Here is a 17,039-nt window from a genome sequence, read left to right on the forward strand (position 1 = left end):
ATTTTGCTTAAAATAGATTATTGCATTTTGTCTCGAGACAAATTTAATTTAAGCTTAAAACTACAAAGGTGATAACTTCTATAATAATTATTCCTTAAAAAAGCATGATGTATAATCAATGATCCATAGGAGATTTTTTTTTTCCCTAGAATTTTATCATCACTAATCATAACATATTATAAATGACTATTATTTCCAATATAATCTCAAAATTGAAAATAATAAAATATAAAATGAACAACAACATTATTTATATTTAAAAAGTGAAATTAAAGCAGTCAACGTTGAAGTTTTTACTAAGCATAAAACATAGGCCCAGACAGCCCAATGTTCACTTAACGACAGGATGAAGACCTAGGAGTAGGCCCACAAAAACTCAGCCCACTAGCCCAGTAATGAGATGCCTTCTCTCAAAATGTCCACCTGTAAGTCGTGTGACCTCGTAGGTATTTCGGGAAGCGTTGTACCGAGTAATCTGATTTTTTTTCCTTTTCTTATATATTAAGAAAAGTATTTCTTAACAATTAAGAAAAAAATAAATTTATATGTATCTTAACAAGTACTATTATCCATTGATATAATTAATTGAATTAATTTTTTTAAATATACAATTAATTATATTAATAAATTAAAAAGACACATAAAATTATTTATATATAAAATTTTTATATCTTAATAATAATAAAAATAAATAAAAAGCACGGTGCAAGTGCTTCGGTCTACCTAGCATTTCTAGAAACTCCAAAGCAGAACCGGACAGCTATTTTAAGTTGGACCACTTCGAAAGTTGAAATTGAAATCCCCGGCGCCAGTCTCCCACAGCCCTCCGACTCTCCCTTTCTCTCTCTTTTTCTTTTTATTTAATTCAAAATAAAGTGCTAATTAATAAAAAGATTGAAAAATAAAAAACAGAAAAGAACTCGAGAAATGAATTCCCCTCAACAGCCCTTCTAAAGAAGCCCTCACATCCTCCTCACCCTCAAGCCTCCTGTCTTGTCGTAAAAACCTTGCGGTGTTTCAGAGAGTTCCAGAACAACCCCCCCAACACACCAGCCTCTCTCTCTCTCTGGAGGTTGGATCTCTCTGAAGGTACGGTCTCCAAAACAAGCTGAAGGCCGCATCGGTTTTAGGTTTACAATTTTTTCGTCTCTCTTTCTACCGAAAGATTAGATTTAGATCTGTGAATTTCTCTTTCTAAATTGGGCCATTTCCGGCGTAGGACTCTTGGGTGACTATTGAATTGGTTGTGAATTTAGTTTCCTCCGTGTGGAATCGGATCTTTTGATTTTTATTCTTTTGGCCAGCTGTTTGTATTTTCTTTTGTTATATATTGATGGGAATCTATTTTATGGATTGATTAACCATTGAGCCGGTATTCTTTAGAAATTAAGTCATCGACCTTTGCAGCTTGAGAGGCAAACCATTTTGTTTGCTTTAAAAATCAAATCTTGCCCACATGAAACACTTTAAATAAATACGCGAATCCATTCTCTTCCCGTGTACTGAATTTGAATTCGTTACGCCATGGTCGTGTGAATGCTAGGTAATTAACCGTCAGCCTGCCGCGGCTGGGTGACATTGTCGACCTGTGCATTTCGCACAGACACGTCTCACCTCCATTCGACTGTCCGATGCCCATGCTATTAGTCATTCTCAATTTCTCATCTTATGGGCTAAATCTGCTGAAATTATATGCTGGGTATTTTTGTGTTCTCGTGCATTGATTATGTTGTAATTGCTTGAAGAGAGTCAGAAATGGTTACGCTTGTTGGTAGAGTTATTGATTTTACCCCAAACTTTATTTTGTTCTCTTTTTATTTTTGCTGGATTTTGAGAAATTTTTTCTCTAGAATAAGCTTCGAATTTTTCTGGTTGTGGGGCTCTCTCTCTCTCTCTCTCTCTCTCTCTCTCTCTCTCTCTTAAAAGTAAATGTATACTGAATGCGATTCTGATGTTTTATTGTCCAGATTTCCATTACCTGGCTGTCTAAACCGATTATTAAGTGATAAATCGGTTGAGATTTTGCTAAGATGAGTGTAGTTGGTTTTGATTTTGGGAATGAGAGCTGCATTGTGGCCGTTGCAAGGCAAAGAGGGATTGATGTTGTACTCAACGATGAGTCCAAACGTGAGACTCCTGCAGTTGTCTGTTTTGGTGACAAGCAGCGGTTCATTGGGACAGCAGGGGCTGCTTCAACTATGATGAACCCAAAGAATGCAATCTCTCAAATTAAGCGGTTGATTGGTCGGCAATTCAATGATCCTGAATTGCAGATGGATCTAAAGTCTTTTCCTTTCACCATTACAGAAGGACCTGATGGGTATCCTTTAATTCATGCATGGTATCTGGGAGAAACAAGGACATTTACACCTACACAAGTTTTGGGAATGGTGTTTTCTGATCTAAAACGCATAGCCAAGAAGAATTTGAATGCAGCAGTTGTTGATTGCTGTATTGGGATTCCAATTTATTTCACTGATCTTCAAAGAAGGGCTGTTTTGGATGCGGCCACAATTGCAGGCTTGCACCCACTCCGCTTGATTCATGAAACTACAGCAACAGCCTTGGCTTATGGCATTTACAAGACAGATTTACCTGAAAATGATCAATTGAATGTTGCTTTCATTGATATTGGGCATGCAAGCATGCAAGTTTGCATTGCTGGCTTTAAAAAGGGCCAGCTGAAAATATTAGCTCATTCATTTGACCGATCTCTTGGTGGTAGAGATTTTGATGAAGTGCTATTCCGGTACTTTGCTGCAAAATTTAAAGAAGAGTACAAGATCGATGTTTTCCAGAATGCAAGGGCTTGCCTTAGGCTTCGAGCTTCCTGTGAGAAGCTGAAGAAGGTACTGAGTGCAAATCCTGAAGCACCTTTAAACATAGAGTGCTTAATGGATGAGAAGGATGTAAGAGGTTTCATTAAGAGGGAGGAGTTTGAACAGATCAGCTTTCCTATCTTGGAACGTGTTAAGAGACCTTTGGAGAAGGCTCTTGGGGATGCTGGTCTCACTATTGAGGATGTTCATGTAGTTGAGGTTGTTGGTTCTGGCTCTCGCGTTCCTGCCATAATCAAAATATTAACGGAGTTCTTCAAAAAGGAGCCTAGACGGACAATGAATGCAAGCGAGTGTGTTGCCAGGGGATGTGCTTTGGAGTGTGCCATTCTTAGTCCGACATTTAAAGTACGCGAATTTCAGGTAATTGTTTTCCATCGATGGGTGATGTCCCAACGATCATATTACTCCTTTTCAAATATACTTGCTTCAGCTGACTTCAGCATGGCAAATTTTGGTTGTTTCATCAATGGGCTTTCCACTTTTCATTGCTGGGTCAAAAATATTTTGTGAAAATTATGGGTAGCAAAATCTAGAGTAAGGATTACTTGTCATTCTTTCTTATTCCCCTTGTTGCTCTTATATGCATTTTATTGCGGAGATATGTTCAATAGCTTCTCTTATAATCAATTGATGTGAGACTCACACCCAACCAATACGTGATTCTGGGATATCCATGTTCTCCCCAGTGCTTTAATTCAGGGAAACTGCTGCAAGTATGCTAATCAAAATCTTGCTCTTTGGTGCCTGACTCTAGTAATGGTTTTACTTTTGATTTGAAGGTCAATGAGAGCTTCCCATCCTCGATTGCTATGTCATGGAAGGGGGCTGCTCCAGATGCACAGAACGGGGCAGCAGACAGTCAACAGAATACCATTGTTTTCCCCAAGGGAAATCCCATACCAAGTGTGAAGGCTCTGACATTTTATAGATCGGGTACATTCTCCGTTGATGTACAATACACGGATGTGAATGAATTGCAAGCACCTGCAAAGATTAGTACATATACGGTAATACAGGCTGGTGGGATTGATTCTAAAAGTTCGCATAGTTGTGGGCTATAGGACAATGTTGTTTAGAATGTTTTATTTTATGTTGCTGATTCATGACATGATGTACACGTGCAGATTGGTCCTTTCCAATCTACAAAAGGTGAGAGTGCAAAAGTCAAGGTGAAAGCCCGCCTGAATCTGAATGGAATTGTGTGTATTGAATCAGCAACTGTGAGTTCTTCTGACACTAATTTTGGTGGGCAATTTTGTATTGATCTCTTTTGTTATTATTATTATTATTATTATTTTATGTTTGTTTCAGCTATTGGAAGAAGAAGAAGTTGAAGTTCCAGTCTCAAAAGAGCCACCAAAGGAAGATGCTAAGATGGATACTGAAGAAGCGCCCATTGATGCTGCGCCCCTAAGCTCCAATGAAACTGATGTAAATATGCAAGATGCAAAGGGTACTGCAGATGCTTCTGGGCCTGAAAATGGTGTTTCTGACTCGGGAGACAAGCCTGTGCAGATGGAAACAGACACTAAGGTATTAATTATGCCCAGTATCAAAATATTAGTTATTAAGTTTTTCCATGGTGTATGCTTTATGTTGATTCTTTGTTTGTTTCCCATGCTGCTATGTTAGAGTTTCCCCGTAAAGATGAAGCTCTTTGTTAATTCTTATTTGCATATACTTTTAGCATTGTTCGTGAAATTGCAAAAGCTATCACATGGCTGCTATCCCTCTTGGACCCTTGTTGAATAGATATGTGATCATGATACAGATAGTCTTAGTTCATGTTGGAGAATACTCTATGAATACATATTCCCTGCGAGTTCGTAACATTGTGTCTCATATCACCTGCATTAAATGTGTGTTATTGGCATGCAGGTTGAGGCTCCAAAGAAGAAGGTAAAAAAAACTAACATCCCTGTAGCGGAGATTGTCCATGGAGGACTGATTCCGGCTGATGTGCAAAAAGCAGTAGAGAAGGAGTTTGAAATGGCTTTGCAAGATCGGGTTATGGAAGAAACAAAAGATAGGAAGAACGCAGTTGAGGCTTATGTCTATGACATGAGAAACAAGGTAGTGTGCTTTTTATTTATATTAAACTAAAGTATCTGGCTTTTGGTATAGGACTTCTAAACTAATATTACCGCATATTTCTCCAGCTTAGTGACAAATATAGGGAATTTGTCACTGATTCAGAGAGGGAAGAGTTTACTTCTAAACTTCAGGTGGTGGAAGATTGGTTATATGAAGATGGTGAGGATGAGACTAAAGGCGTTTACATTGCCAAGCTTGAGGAACTCCAGAAGGTAATTGTCAAAAAGGCTACTTCCCTTGTCTCCCTTTTGCACCTGTCAACAAATCCACAAACTCACACACACTGATACTCAGCCCACAAAAAGACTAGTCACTGGCTTTGACAGTTTAATGGAGATGTGAAAAATTGCAGCAAGGCAATCCCATTGAGGAGCGGTACAAAGAGCATGTAAGCAGGGGAACTATAATTGATCAACTTGTTCATTGTGTCAATAGCTTCCGAGAAGCGGCAATGTCAAACGATCCTAGATATGATCATATTGACATCTCTGAGAAACAGAAGGTAATAATTGTCAGATATGTCTTAAGCTCCCTCCCCCCGAGAGATTCTCCCACCCCCTCACACAAGTCACACCCATGCGCAAAACATGCATACCAACTTCTCAAATTATCTTCCAATGGATGTTGTAGGTCCTAAATGAATGCTTGGAGGCAGAGGCATGGTTAAGAGAGAAAAGGCAGCTGCAGGATTCGCTTCCTAAATATGCTGATCCAGTTCTCTTGACTGCCGATGTGCTAAAGAAGGCTCAAGCACTCGATGGGTACCTTTTCTTTCTCTATATTTTTGTCTGTTATATTCTGGTGGAAAGGAAATAACGTGCTGTAGCTCATTGCAATGTTAAGATCTAGTACTTTTTTTGTTTGGGTACTTTAGGGTCTTAAATCGAGCATTAGTCTTTGTTTCTATTGCATTATTGTTCCCCTTATCCATGAGAAGTCCTAAACCTAATTGAACTTTCCTTTGTCTGAAAGAAGCGAGAGGACCTCTCCCTTTTGTCCTCTTTTTTTGTCCTTGTTTCTGATCCACGTATTGCTACCTGCATATGGTGGTTCTTTTTGCATTTCACTTTGTTTTTGCGTTAATTTATATACAGCCTAGTGGGTCTATGCACTCTTTACTCATTTTGTTTATGCAAACTCCAACCCAAGAAATTTGAATCATTCTTTTCCTTCCTATAATTTGTTTGTAGTACGTTTTGTTGAAGATGTTGAAAGAAATTAGTTGCGTGAACAGGTTTTGTAAACTGATAATGATGAAACCAAGGCCAGCACCAGCCAAGCCAGCTACTCCCGAAACACCACCAACCCCATCTCCTCAGGCCAGCGAGCAGCAATCACAGGATGGTGATGCCAGTGGGAGTACTGATGCAAACGCCAGTAGTAATGCCAGCTCCAATGAGAGGGCAGCAGATGGCAGTGGTGAGGTACCGCCAGCTTCTGCAGAGCCAATGGACACACAGACCTCTACCACTTCCGCATAGTTCTGTTCGGTGATTTCTCCTTCAAATGTTTTATTCAAGACGGAATTTGGTTCCTATGTATAAGAACTTTTTTTATTCGACTCTAGGGACAAACCTGGTGGTGGGCCTGTGTTTTGTCGACCTTTTTGGCGTCCGTGAAGCCTTTTCTGTTGTGGGCGATCTGCCAAATTTTATTCCCAATGAGGGTGGATCTCCATATTGTGGTTTATTTTTTATGTAGGGTTTTCAAGAGAAATGATACTGCTTTGGTCTCCCAGAATCTTGCAGAGAGAGAAACAGAAGTACATCTTAAAGGGAGTCTCTCGTGTCCTTGTTCCGTAAGTAGCATGTTTTGCATTAGAGACAAAAAGATTCACAAAAAGTAAATTAAAAAATTGATATGATTTGATGTGAAATGTTAGATTTAACGGTTCATATGAAGTTATATTAATTTGTAGGATCTCTTCAATACTAAACTACTTCTCTTTGCATTATTAATTTCAGTTTTTATTTTTTCAAATGTTATATATTGTGGTCGATACCCGTTCCCCTGTCCGTCGACATTTTCAGTCCAGGTCTGACGATTTTGTGGAGTTTCTTGTTGATATTCTCGCTCTTGTGAAGATTACTTACCCTTCAGCCAATGGGGGTCACTCCAGTGCACAACCTCACCGGCTGATAAAGGTCCTGTCCTATATAAAAGAAGCGGCGAGATGTTAAACATTCTAGTCGAATCCTTGATTTATAGTGCAACAAGATTTAGGTTGTTCATGGAAATGGATCTGCGGGATCTGAGAAGTTCGTTGTCAGAACTGTCAGAGTTAAGCAGATAAGCACGCACTGTTGCAAACGCATGCTTTAGTCGAAACCGACAACGATGCATCTTCAGGAGTGTTTCTTCCCCTGTTCCTTGCGATAGCTAATGATATCCAGGTGGCTTTTTGCAGATTCTGCATGGGGCCAATTAGCCTCGGCTATGAGCTTATCTTTAAAGAAGAAAACTCAAAAGTTTAAACTCACATTGCTTGACTGAGTGTCAAATCATGTTAACGTTAATACCGTGTTCGTGTCGTGTCAAAATATCTATATTATATTATATAATTTAATATAAATTTCATTTGTTAAATTTATTGTATTAAAATCTCAAATCTTAACACGACCTATTAACATAATGGGTTATGTCGTGTCAATCCATTTAGATCAATTAGTAAATTGTACGAAATAGATTAACACAACACAATACGACTCGTTTTGAATTGTTAATATAAATAGATTGAATAGATTCGAAATTAACTAGTTTAATCTGATTAAATTTAGTATAATTTTATATAAATTTTAAAATTACAATATTTATAAAAATTATAAAGCTAACTACAAGTCTAGAATTACAATCAAAACAATAAAAATATCGAAATTGAAATTTTAATAATTTTACTTTTAGATATAAGGATATAATTGTAATTTTATCTTTCTTAACGTGTTGATAACACGTTAAACAATCGTGTCATAAAGGATTGATCCGTTTTGATCCAAACCTATTAAAAATATACCATAATTCGTTATTATCACGTCGTGTTCGTATTATGTTAACAGTTCGTGTAACATATTGCCACTCTTACATGGGGCCAAAAATCTTTAAGCAGTTTGCGTTCTATGGTGATGGGAATAGGTTTAAAGTTGGCAATTGACGCAATAGATTATCCGCTATGAAAAATCTCTGCATTACATTATGAAGAAGGGGGAAGAAGCCGAAGAAGAGAAAGCAAAGAGCCCATCTCTCTTGCGCCTATATTTTCGTCTCCAGTGTGATGTTTGCTCTTTGGGTGGGTCTATGCCTACAGCTGGGACCTTCTCGCTATTGAATTGTATTGTTTTTTTTTTTTTTTTTCGCTTTCTTTTTACATGATTTTTTTCAACATCTTTAAATATTTTTTAAAAAAGAAGAAAATTCACAACATTATTAAGAAATACTTACCTAATCACGAAGTAAAAAAATAATAAAAAATAAAAATTCCCAGCGGGAAGCATAGCTTTTTCCTTGCTCTTTTGTGAATGTGTTGGTTGAGTCACTTTCTCCTTTGTACGTGTTTGTCTTCAGGATGGCTTTGTGCGCTAAGCCTATACCTCTACTTTCGTCAACACGTAAGGGGGTGAGACTAGGTGGTTTTTTTGTGCAAAAAGATGTAAAATAGGACCAACTAGAAATATACCCAACGGTAAAAATGATTGTTGGATCAATGACTTCGAAGCAATCGGTATCAACTGTGTCTCAACTCTGTGAAAGAATAAGGAGAAAGGGTAAAGGGTCCATTATATTAATATTTTAACATCAAGAGGAACATAAAAAGAGCCCCATGGGTATAGAATGAGACGAGATTTTTGTTCTGTTTGTGTTCTTTGTGGTTTAAACTTGCAGAAAATGAGATGAGATGATCAAAATGTTTGTTTCGTTTATCTAGTCCAAATGATGAAATGCAGAACTTGCCCATGAAGAGCAAACTAAAGAGGAAGACCCCTCAGTTCGGACATTGGATGAGAGAGATTATCAAGGATTTTGAAGATATTCAATTGGGGACCTGATGCCAAAAAGGAAACGGAAGTGCTAAAGTTGAAAGTTGATCATCGATTGGTTCGTGGCCTTTATCAATTGCTTGTACCAAGCTGGGTTAATTGGTTGGTGAAATGTGGAAGACAATCCAGGAGATTGGTTAGGTGCACGTGTATTATTGGTCTACGCCGAATTATCTGAAATTGTGAAAGCCGGATAAGGCGCTCTCTCTCGTTTACTAGATACATGCATGCACTTCAATTCAATGATTATGATGCTGATGCAAGAAGGACATCGCGAAAAAGTCCAGGAGCTTTTTATTACGAGATGTGTAACGAGGATGACTGATTCCCGGATATGACATATAGTACAATTTGTATCGGCTTTTAGGAAATTGGGTCGCGAGGATTTTGCTGTTAGGTTGTTTGACAAGATGTAGGACAGTGGCTTGCGGCCAAGTGCAAATACTTTGTTGTTGGGAATTTATTTCCAAGTTGGGTAGGGTAGACAGGGCTCGGGAAAGCTGGGAGGATTGAAGACGTTTGCGCGGTATACACATTGATATACTCATAGGGTTGTAAACCTGATTTGTGCTTGTAAACAATCTGATAAACATTTTGCCAAGAGCTGGCCGTTTGCCAGATGTTATTAAGACTGTTAAAGAAAAGGGTTCATTGCAGTGCCAAGTGCAAACCGAATGCTGACATGTAGCACAGTACTTAAAAGCATTATTTGAATCCAAAGCTCCAGCTTCTTGGGCTTCTTCAAAATGCTAATTATCATTACAGAAAGATGGCTGCATCTCAATACATCAGCCGCTAGGATTCTCAGCAGAGACATCATTTTCCTCCTCCTCAGCCTGCTGTATTTTCGCTATCTCAGCCTGCACTCTCTCCAGAATTTGCGTCTTCTGCATCTCCATTTCCCTATGGAAATCCATTCTCATCTTCTCTAGCTCCACCATCTGTTGCCTTTTACTATTCTCAATTTTTTCATATATCTCGCTGAATTTGTTAATGGAATCAGCAAGCAAGCTGAAGGAAGGCCCCTCATCATGGACCCTTCCAGTTCTCCTCTTCTTTGGTGGAAGTCCATCTGAAGCATCCTCCTCACCATCCGAAGATTCTGAATTCCCAGGACTATCTCTCATCTCTTCCAACCCATTTGCATGATTTAAATAAACTCTAGGATTAATGAATACGTACTCCCCGGAGTCCAAACCACAAGAGAGTCCTGCTTGCTGTGGGGGCGATGACAGCATCATATCCATCTTCTTAAAATAAACCCACTTGCTAGTGGCATCACCAGTCTCTGCCATCCTCGTCTTCTCCTTTTTGAACTTCTTCTTCAATGTATCCAATCTATTCCTGCACTGAGTATCCGTCCTTTCAGTTTTTGAGATCTCTGATACCTTCTCTGCAACTTCTTGCCATTCCTCGGACCGAAGACTCTTTCTTCCACGTTGAAGAAACCGGTCGACCCAAGCATCTAGTAAAACAAATGTCTCCCGCTCAGTCCAGTCAGTTAGTGAATTTCGGCCAACAACTGATGGTTTTGGAGCCAAGGGCATTGGAGCTGTAGCTGCAGCCGATGGCACAGGTACCCTTGGAGCAAATTCATAACTAGAAACCAAACTCTTCAACTTTCGCTTTTTTGGGTGCCTTTTCAAATCAGCATATTCAGTCCTCCTACCATAACTTTTCTGTTTATCGTCGTCGTCTTCGTCGTCGTCTTCTTCATCATCAGATTCCTCCCCCTCCTCCTCATCATCATCCTCCAAATCTTGTTGCATATTATGAAAACCATTACTTTGATCATCATTCTCTTCCTCCTCTTCTCCTGATTCATCATCATCCTCATCGACATAATGATTAACAGCCGACCGAGTATGTGGAGCATTCCTAACAGAATGCTTCCGTTGACTCGAGGTACCGTAATCCTGTTGGTGACTCACAAAATACGGGTTTGGGGAATACCTTGCATCATCCTCAGTCTCATCCATTTTAGCCCAGTTTTTATCGACCACTACTAAATACCCAGAAAATACAACACACTCAAGAACCTTGATTTCTAACCTCAAAGCGCCGAATCCTCCCCCTTAACAAAATAGTAAACTATCCATAACATTTGTTCCCAATACATCTAATCTCTACTCTCAGCCACCAATTTCCCGAAAATCTTTAACTTCGTTCACAGTAAAAAAAAATATATATGGAAACAGAATCTCCACAACACCAATCCCCGTTTCTTTAAAGTCAACTTCTAAAAGAAGCAAAACCCATGAATATTGCACTAAAACAGCCAATTTTCTACTTCCAGGTATAAAAGGCTTCTTTCTACGATCATATTATAATATTCGAACAAACGTTCCTTCATCTCAAAGAAAGAAAAGGCCCTAATTCTCAAGCTCAAAGAAGAAATTTAAAGAAGAACAAAACCCATGAATCTTACCTCAAATAGCGAGCTATCCACACGAGAAACAACTCAGTCCCAAACATTAATCGAAATCGACCCCAATTCACGCTCTTTAAAAAATATCCTAATATCTAGATTTTTGGGACCAATTGAAAGCAATTCCGAGGCAAACAGAAATTGGAAAGGAAGATGAGTAGAAGGTGGAGAGATTCAACCATAGCGTTGGTGGTAAAAGCAGGTGGCACATGTTGCTAATGTACGCCGAGACTAAGTATATGGGCTTCGGCCCTGATTGGAATAAAGAATGGGCTTTGAGGGTGATACGGGCTCTGGAATATATGGGCCCTCAATTCCTTTATGGCTTTGTTTTATGCCGTCAGACTGAGACATAAATATATTGGAACGGACCGAACGTAGCATCTAATGCGATAAAAATAAATCAAAATAAGCCATATTAATTATAAAGTTATAATACGTAAATTGATGTGATAAATTTTCACGTTAGCATTGTATTTAATTTATCATTCTTCTCCAAACCCTCTAGTTATCATATATCCTCTGATTATTATGTGATTCCATAATATTATTTACTTTTTCAATTATTTAACATAATAGATAAAAAATGTCAGAAACATTATCTCTTCAAATAATAAAGATAAATAGTTTTATACATTATTAAATTACTGTTCAATACCACTTATTATTTGTTGACACATGGAAACAAAATGTTACACTTGTATTATTGATAGTTATTATTTTAGTGTTTATAAAAAAAAAAGCCTATAAACAAATGAAGGCATTCAGAATTCTTGATCTGAAGCCAACCCTAAATTGATGTGTTAAATTTTCACATTAGCATTATATTTAATATATTAATTAAAATACTTGCAAATATATTTATTCTTAATTATAATATAAACCGAACAAGAGATGTAAAGAGAGCCAAAACTAATAGGGGAAAAAAGTTTCAATAAACAGTAACAAATATGTAAGGAGTACATATTTTTGCCCATACACAATAGCATGCTTGCTAAGATCCTTTTAATCAATTGTCAATACTTTGATTTCTCATCAAGAGAATCAATAATCGAATCCTTCCTTTTTTAAAAAATTCAAAACAGCATATTTCGGAAAGGGGATAAGAAACTCTTAAAGATGCTCGATCTTGCAATTTCGATTACTTACAATATATGCTCGAATTGTGAAAAAAACACCATATAGTAGTGGTATAAGTATCCAAATTTTATTTCGTCATCTTATTGGATATGACTTTGTAATTGTATTTATTTTTAATTGATTTTGAATGAAATATGTTTTATTATAAAAAGAAATAGGACGACTCAAATGAAAAAACATACTATCCTATTTGAACCATTTAAATGAATATTTTTTTTTTCTAAGCAAGTAAATATCTATTAAAAATGAAAAAAATAATACATAAAAAGGGGGTAAGATTCTTCAACAAATATTTCAATAAAAAAAATTTACAGTGTAAAGAAATAGAAAAAATACAAATAAAAATGGTTCTTAGAAAGCGAGGTCTCACCCTCTACCTACAAAAAGGACGCTTCTATTAAAAGAATCACGAGTCCACGTATTAATGTTTTATCCTAAATTGTATAAGTTTGAGCTAGAATACGTGGCAAATCACTGATTGCCCAACAGTTTTAGACTGTTAATGAATAAGCTCATAATTAATTGGAATTGTAGAACCCAAAAAAGAAAATTCGAAAAATAAATAAGGAAAAAAGAAATTCTACAAGCTATTGAAACAATGGATGTAAAAGAAAATTTTATATATTATATTATTATTTTATTTATATCATATTAATATTAAGTAAGATTTAGTATTAATGATGCTTATTATATATTTTTTTATTATTAAATATTAATAAATATGTTATTTTATATATAATAAAATATAAATATGATGTATAGTTTTACTATTCTCAATAAATGTTAAAAAAACAGTGGTAACCAATAATTCAATCCCACCAAATCTAAAAATAAATGATGTTGTCCTTTTCAAAGTAGAGGCTCAATTATATAAGATGGTTATTCAATACCTGAGACGTATACCCCTTAATCCCAGCTTGGATTCTACGAAAGCCACTTCAGCACGTGTCTGTCACGCGTTAGGGCCCACGTATGTGAAAAAAAAAAACCATTAAGAGAACCGTTCTCGGCCGTTGGATGGTCTAACTCCCCGTCAGGGAATCTTCTATCCCACGCCGTCGGATCGACCGAGGCCGGACCACGGCGCCACGCTAGCAAACACGTGTGGGTCATTTTCTGCTGAAAATGAATGAATATAAATAACCTGAAAAAGCTGACTCAGGCAAAACGACAAAACAGAGAACTGTGAGCCTGTGACCAAATAATTAATAAAAAAAAAAGTAGGGTGGGGCTTGAGGAATCATCACGCGAGCTTTGCAAATGTTGCGTGGGACCTACCAAATTATGGAGTTGATGGTTTCCCTTCACGCCGTTAAATGACGTTTCTAATCGCAAAAATTATTAGCCATGCCGGAGTTTACCAATTTTAACGGTTTGGACTTTGGAGTTTTGGAATTTTATAGATTTTTTAAAGAAATTTAAATTTATACCTTAAAAATATATTTTAGTATTGAATTTATAAAAGATATTATTTAAATTAATAATAATAACAGAAAAAATAATCGGGTGGCCCTATGGCTGCCCCTTTTTTTAATTTTAAATTAATGTGATTTTATATTAAAATAATATATTTTTAATTAATAAGTAAAATATGTTGAGAAAGAGTATTGCATGTTTGGAAAATTGGAAAAATAATTTTACTGTTCAATAAAAATTACTCTATTTTAGATCCAATAATGTGTGTGCCAAAGATGCCCTTACGACGTGTATCAAAGGCTATTAGAAATAAAATAATTACTAAAATATTTTTATGATATAAAGAGTATCATGTATGGATATTTTAAGACTACTAAGTAAAAATTTGAATTAAAAAAAAAAATTATTTGTGCTGATATAGCTTGGTGGGATGCTATTATTTATTTGGCTTGGCTCTCGTGCACTGTAAATAAACAAAATTTTTATTAAATAAAAAGATATAGAATTATCCAAATGTTTAGAAATAATGAAAAATTCAAAACACTAAAGAGCTCGTTTGGATTAAGAGAGTATTTTATTTTATCATTATAATTTTTTTAAATTTCTATATAAAATATAATAAATAATTTAATTCTTTTTATATTTTAACATAATAATAATATTTTATTTAAATTTTATTTAAAATCTACTCATATTATCTTTAAATCCAAACTAGCCTTAATATACCTTAAAATTCAAAATTAAATTGTCAAGTGGATTTAATCATTTAGTCGTGGACTTCACAACACCGTTGTCGGAATCAGCTATATATCCCATTGGTCGTTGTCACCATCTATGCAAACTTCGTACAAATAATTCTCCACCATACGCCGCAGCCTAAATAACAATCTGAAATATAATTTGTTTACAGCATCATTTCTAAATAATTTTTTTTCCTTAACTAAGGAGCTATTTGGATGGTAAAATAAGATTAAATAATTTTATATAAAAATTAAAAATTAAATAAAATATTATTAAAATATTATTATTATTTTAAAATTTAAAAAAATCGAATTAGAATTTAAAAAAATTAAATTATTTATTATATTTTATATAAAAATTTGAGAAAGTTATAATAATCATATAAGACAAAATAATTTCTCAACCTAAACTATCCCTAAACCATCAAATTGGCTTTTCAGTGCAATTTATAGGTACTTATATATATTTAAAAAATATAGGAATTGCCAATAAATTATAATTGAAGTAGATAGAATAAATATATGTATTAAAAATAAAAATAAAAAAATATAATATTTATAATTTTAAATTATAAAAACTCCGTCATACACTTTATTTAAAAAAAATACAAAAATTACATAATTACAAATATTATTTATCTTCAAATAATTGGCTGCTATAAAACCAAACGGAAAACATCGCTGTTGTTGATACGTTGCAGAAGACGTTGGTCAGTTAATATGTGAACCCCAGCGAGAGCAGTGGGGCTGCTGTCTTTTTGTTCTGCTTCTGACTCCCCTCTATAAAAGAGGTAAAGAAAGGAAGAAAGAACCCTTTGAAAAGCATTTATCTTTATCAAGGGAAATTCTAAGGTGTATATGCATGGACCGTTCATAGGTACGAGTGAAAGAACAAGCACTTGTAGTTGTAGTCAATGGTGTCATTCAAATAAACCAATTCGGTAAGACCAAATTACAATTGAACATAATATAAATATTTACATAATTCAATTATATCAAAACACAATGTCGTTTTGTGAATTAAGATGGGATTTCAGCATATTTTTCCTGTTGTTTATTCAATTCCATTATCTCCCTCTAATTTTTTTTTAGTAATGATATACACCACAATTTTATCATAATAAGTAAGATATGACATATTTATTATTATTTCTCTTTAAAGATTTAAATAATTTGTTGGATGAATTTGTTGAGTTTGTTTAGTAAAAAATTTTCAATTGGAAAAATATTTTAATCATAAAATAATTATATAAAAATAATTTTACAAATTGACATCTTTTGATATAATTTATCATATTATAAAATTATTTTTATTATAAAATAAATTAAACAGATTATATAAAGACATATCAATTTATAAAATTATTTTTATATAATATTTTTTTTGGATGTTTCATTGAACCCACTTTTTTGTGTCATCGGCGCAACATCCCAGCATAAGAGTTGGATTTAATTTACAGATTGCATCTTAGAACGAATCAAAATTTAGATTTATTCCCAACCACCCAACATAATTATTTAAAAGAGGTAGTTCCGTGCAGACGATAAAGTTTCTCTTTCTCATTTTTTTTTTTTAAATTTTGATTATATAAATTGATGTGACGATACATGTTAGTGTTTACTAGATTAAAGATAATATTAAGTCTTGTTTATTTACACAGTTAAAATAAAATGAGATGAGATATTTTATTAAAAATTAAATAAAATATTATTATAATATAATTTTTTAATATTAGTTTTATTATGAGATTTTAAAAAATTAAATTATTTATTATATGTTGTGTAGAAATTTAAATAATTTATAGTGATTATATGAAATGAGATAATTTAATTTTGCATAATCAAACCAACATTGTTTTTAAGATGTTTTTTATATTTTAGAAAATAGATTGTTTTAATAAAAAATGAAAAATATTAGTTCCACCTCTGGATTTGTAAACCGAACAATTAGATTGATATTAGTTATTGGTTTTGCCTAGTTTGTTTTCACAGATGAGATGTGATGAATTGAGATAAAAATTAAAAATTGAATAAAAAATTATTAGAATATATATATTTTAATATTATTTTCATTTTGAGATTTGAAAAAGTTGAATTTTTTTTATTTTATATAAAAATTTTAAAAAATTATAATAATTAAATAAAATAAAATGAGAATGATTTTGAAAATGGAGTCCTTGAGTGTGTGTGCGTGTGTTTTTTTTTTGTTTTTCCGTATTAAGTGAGGAAAATTGGCCAGATTAATAGTGTACCATTTTTCACGTGTGAATGAATACATTTTAGAAGCTACCTCTTCTGTAACACCAAAAGGAGGAATATACGTAGTTTTATACTGTACATTGTGCCATAT

General features: G+C 34.5%; 2 protein-coding genes across 3 annotated transcripts; one reads left to right on the forward strand and one right to left on the reverse strand.

The window, feature by feature from the left end:
- Nucleotides 1-892: 892 nt before the first annotated feature.
- Nucleotides 893-6,914, forward strand: LOC122282601 (heat shock 70 kDa protein 15-like). Of its 2 annotated transcripts, none has more exons than XM_043094549.1 (10): nt 893-1,130; nt 1,968-3,200; nt 3,620-3,847; nt 3,965-4,060; nt 4,152-4,373; nt 4,719-4,913; nt 5,000-5,146; nt 5,287-5,436; nt 5,565-5,695; nt 6,169-6,914. In XM_043094549.1, the coding sequence occupies exons 2-10, from the start codon at nt 2,031-2,033 to the stop codon at nt 6,413-6,415; spliced, it is 2,586 nt and encodes an 861-aa protein (XP_042950483.1). In that variant the 5' UTR covers nt 893-1,130; nt 1,968-2,030; the 3' UTR covers nt 6,416-6,914. The 2 variants fall into 2 exon arrangements, with proteins under 2 accessions (XP_042950483.1, XP_042950477.1); XM_043094543.1 differs by having other exon boundaries at nt 893-1,089.
- A 2,643-nt stretch (nt 6,915-9,557) lies between these two features.
- LOC122282616 (trihelix transcription factor ASIL1-like) lies at nt 9,558-11,601 on the reverse strand. The gene has a single exon (XM_043094560.1). It carries the CDS (start codon nt 10,942-10,944, stop codon nt 9,754-9,756), a length of 1,191 nt encoding a protein of 396 aa, XP_042950494.1. The 5' UTR covers nt 10,945-11,601; the 3' UTR covers nt 9,558-9,753.
- Between the last annotated feature and the right edge of the window lie 5,438 nt (nt 11,602-17,039).

Source organism: Carya illinoinensis, chromosome 1 (genome assembly GCF_018687715.1).
Source record: "Carya illinoinensis cultivar Pawnee chromosome 1, C.illinoinensisPawnee_v1, whole genome shotgun sequence".
Taxonomy (NCBI): domain Eukaryota; kingdom Viridiplantae; phylum Streptophyta; class Magnoliopsida; order Fagales; family Juglandaceae; genus Carya; species Carya illinoinensis.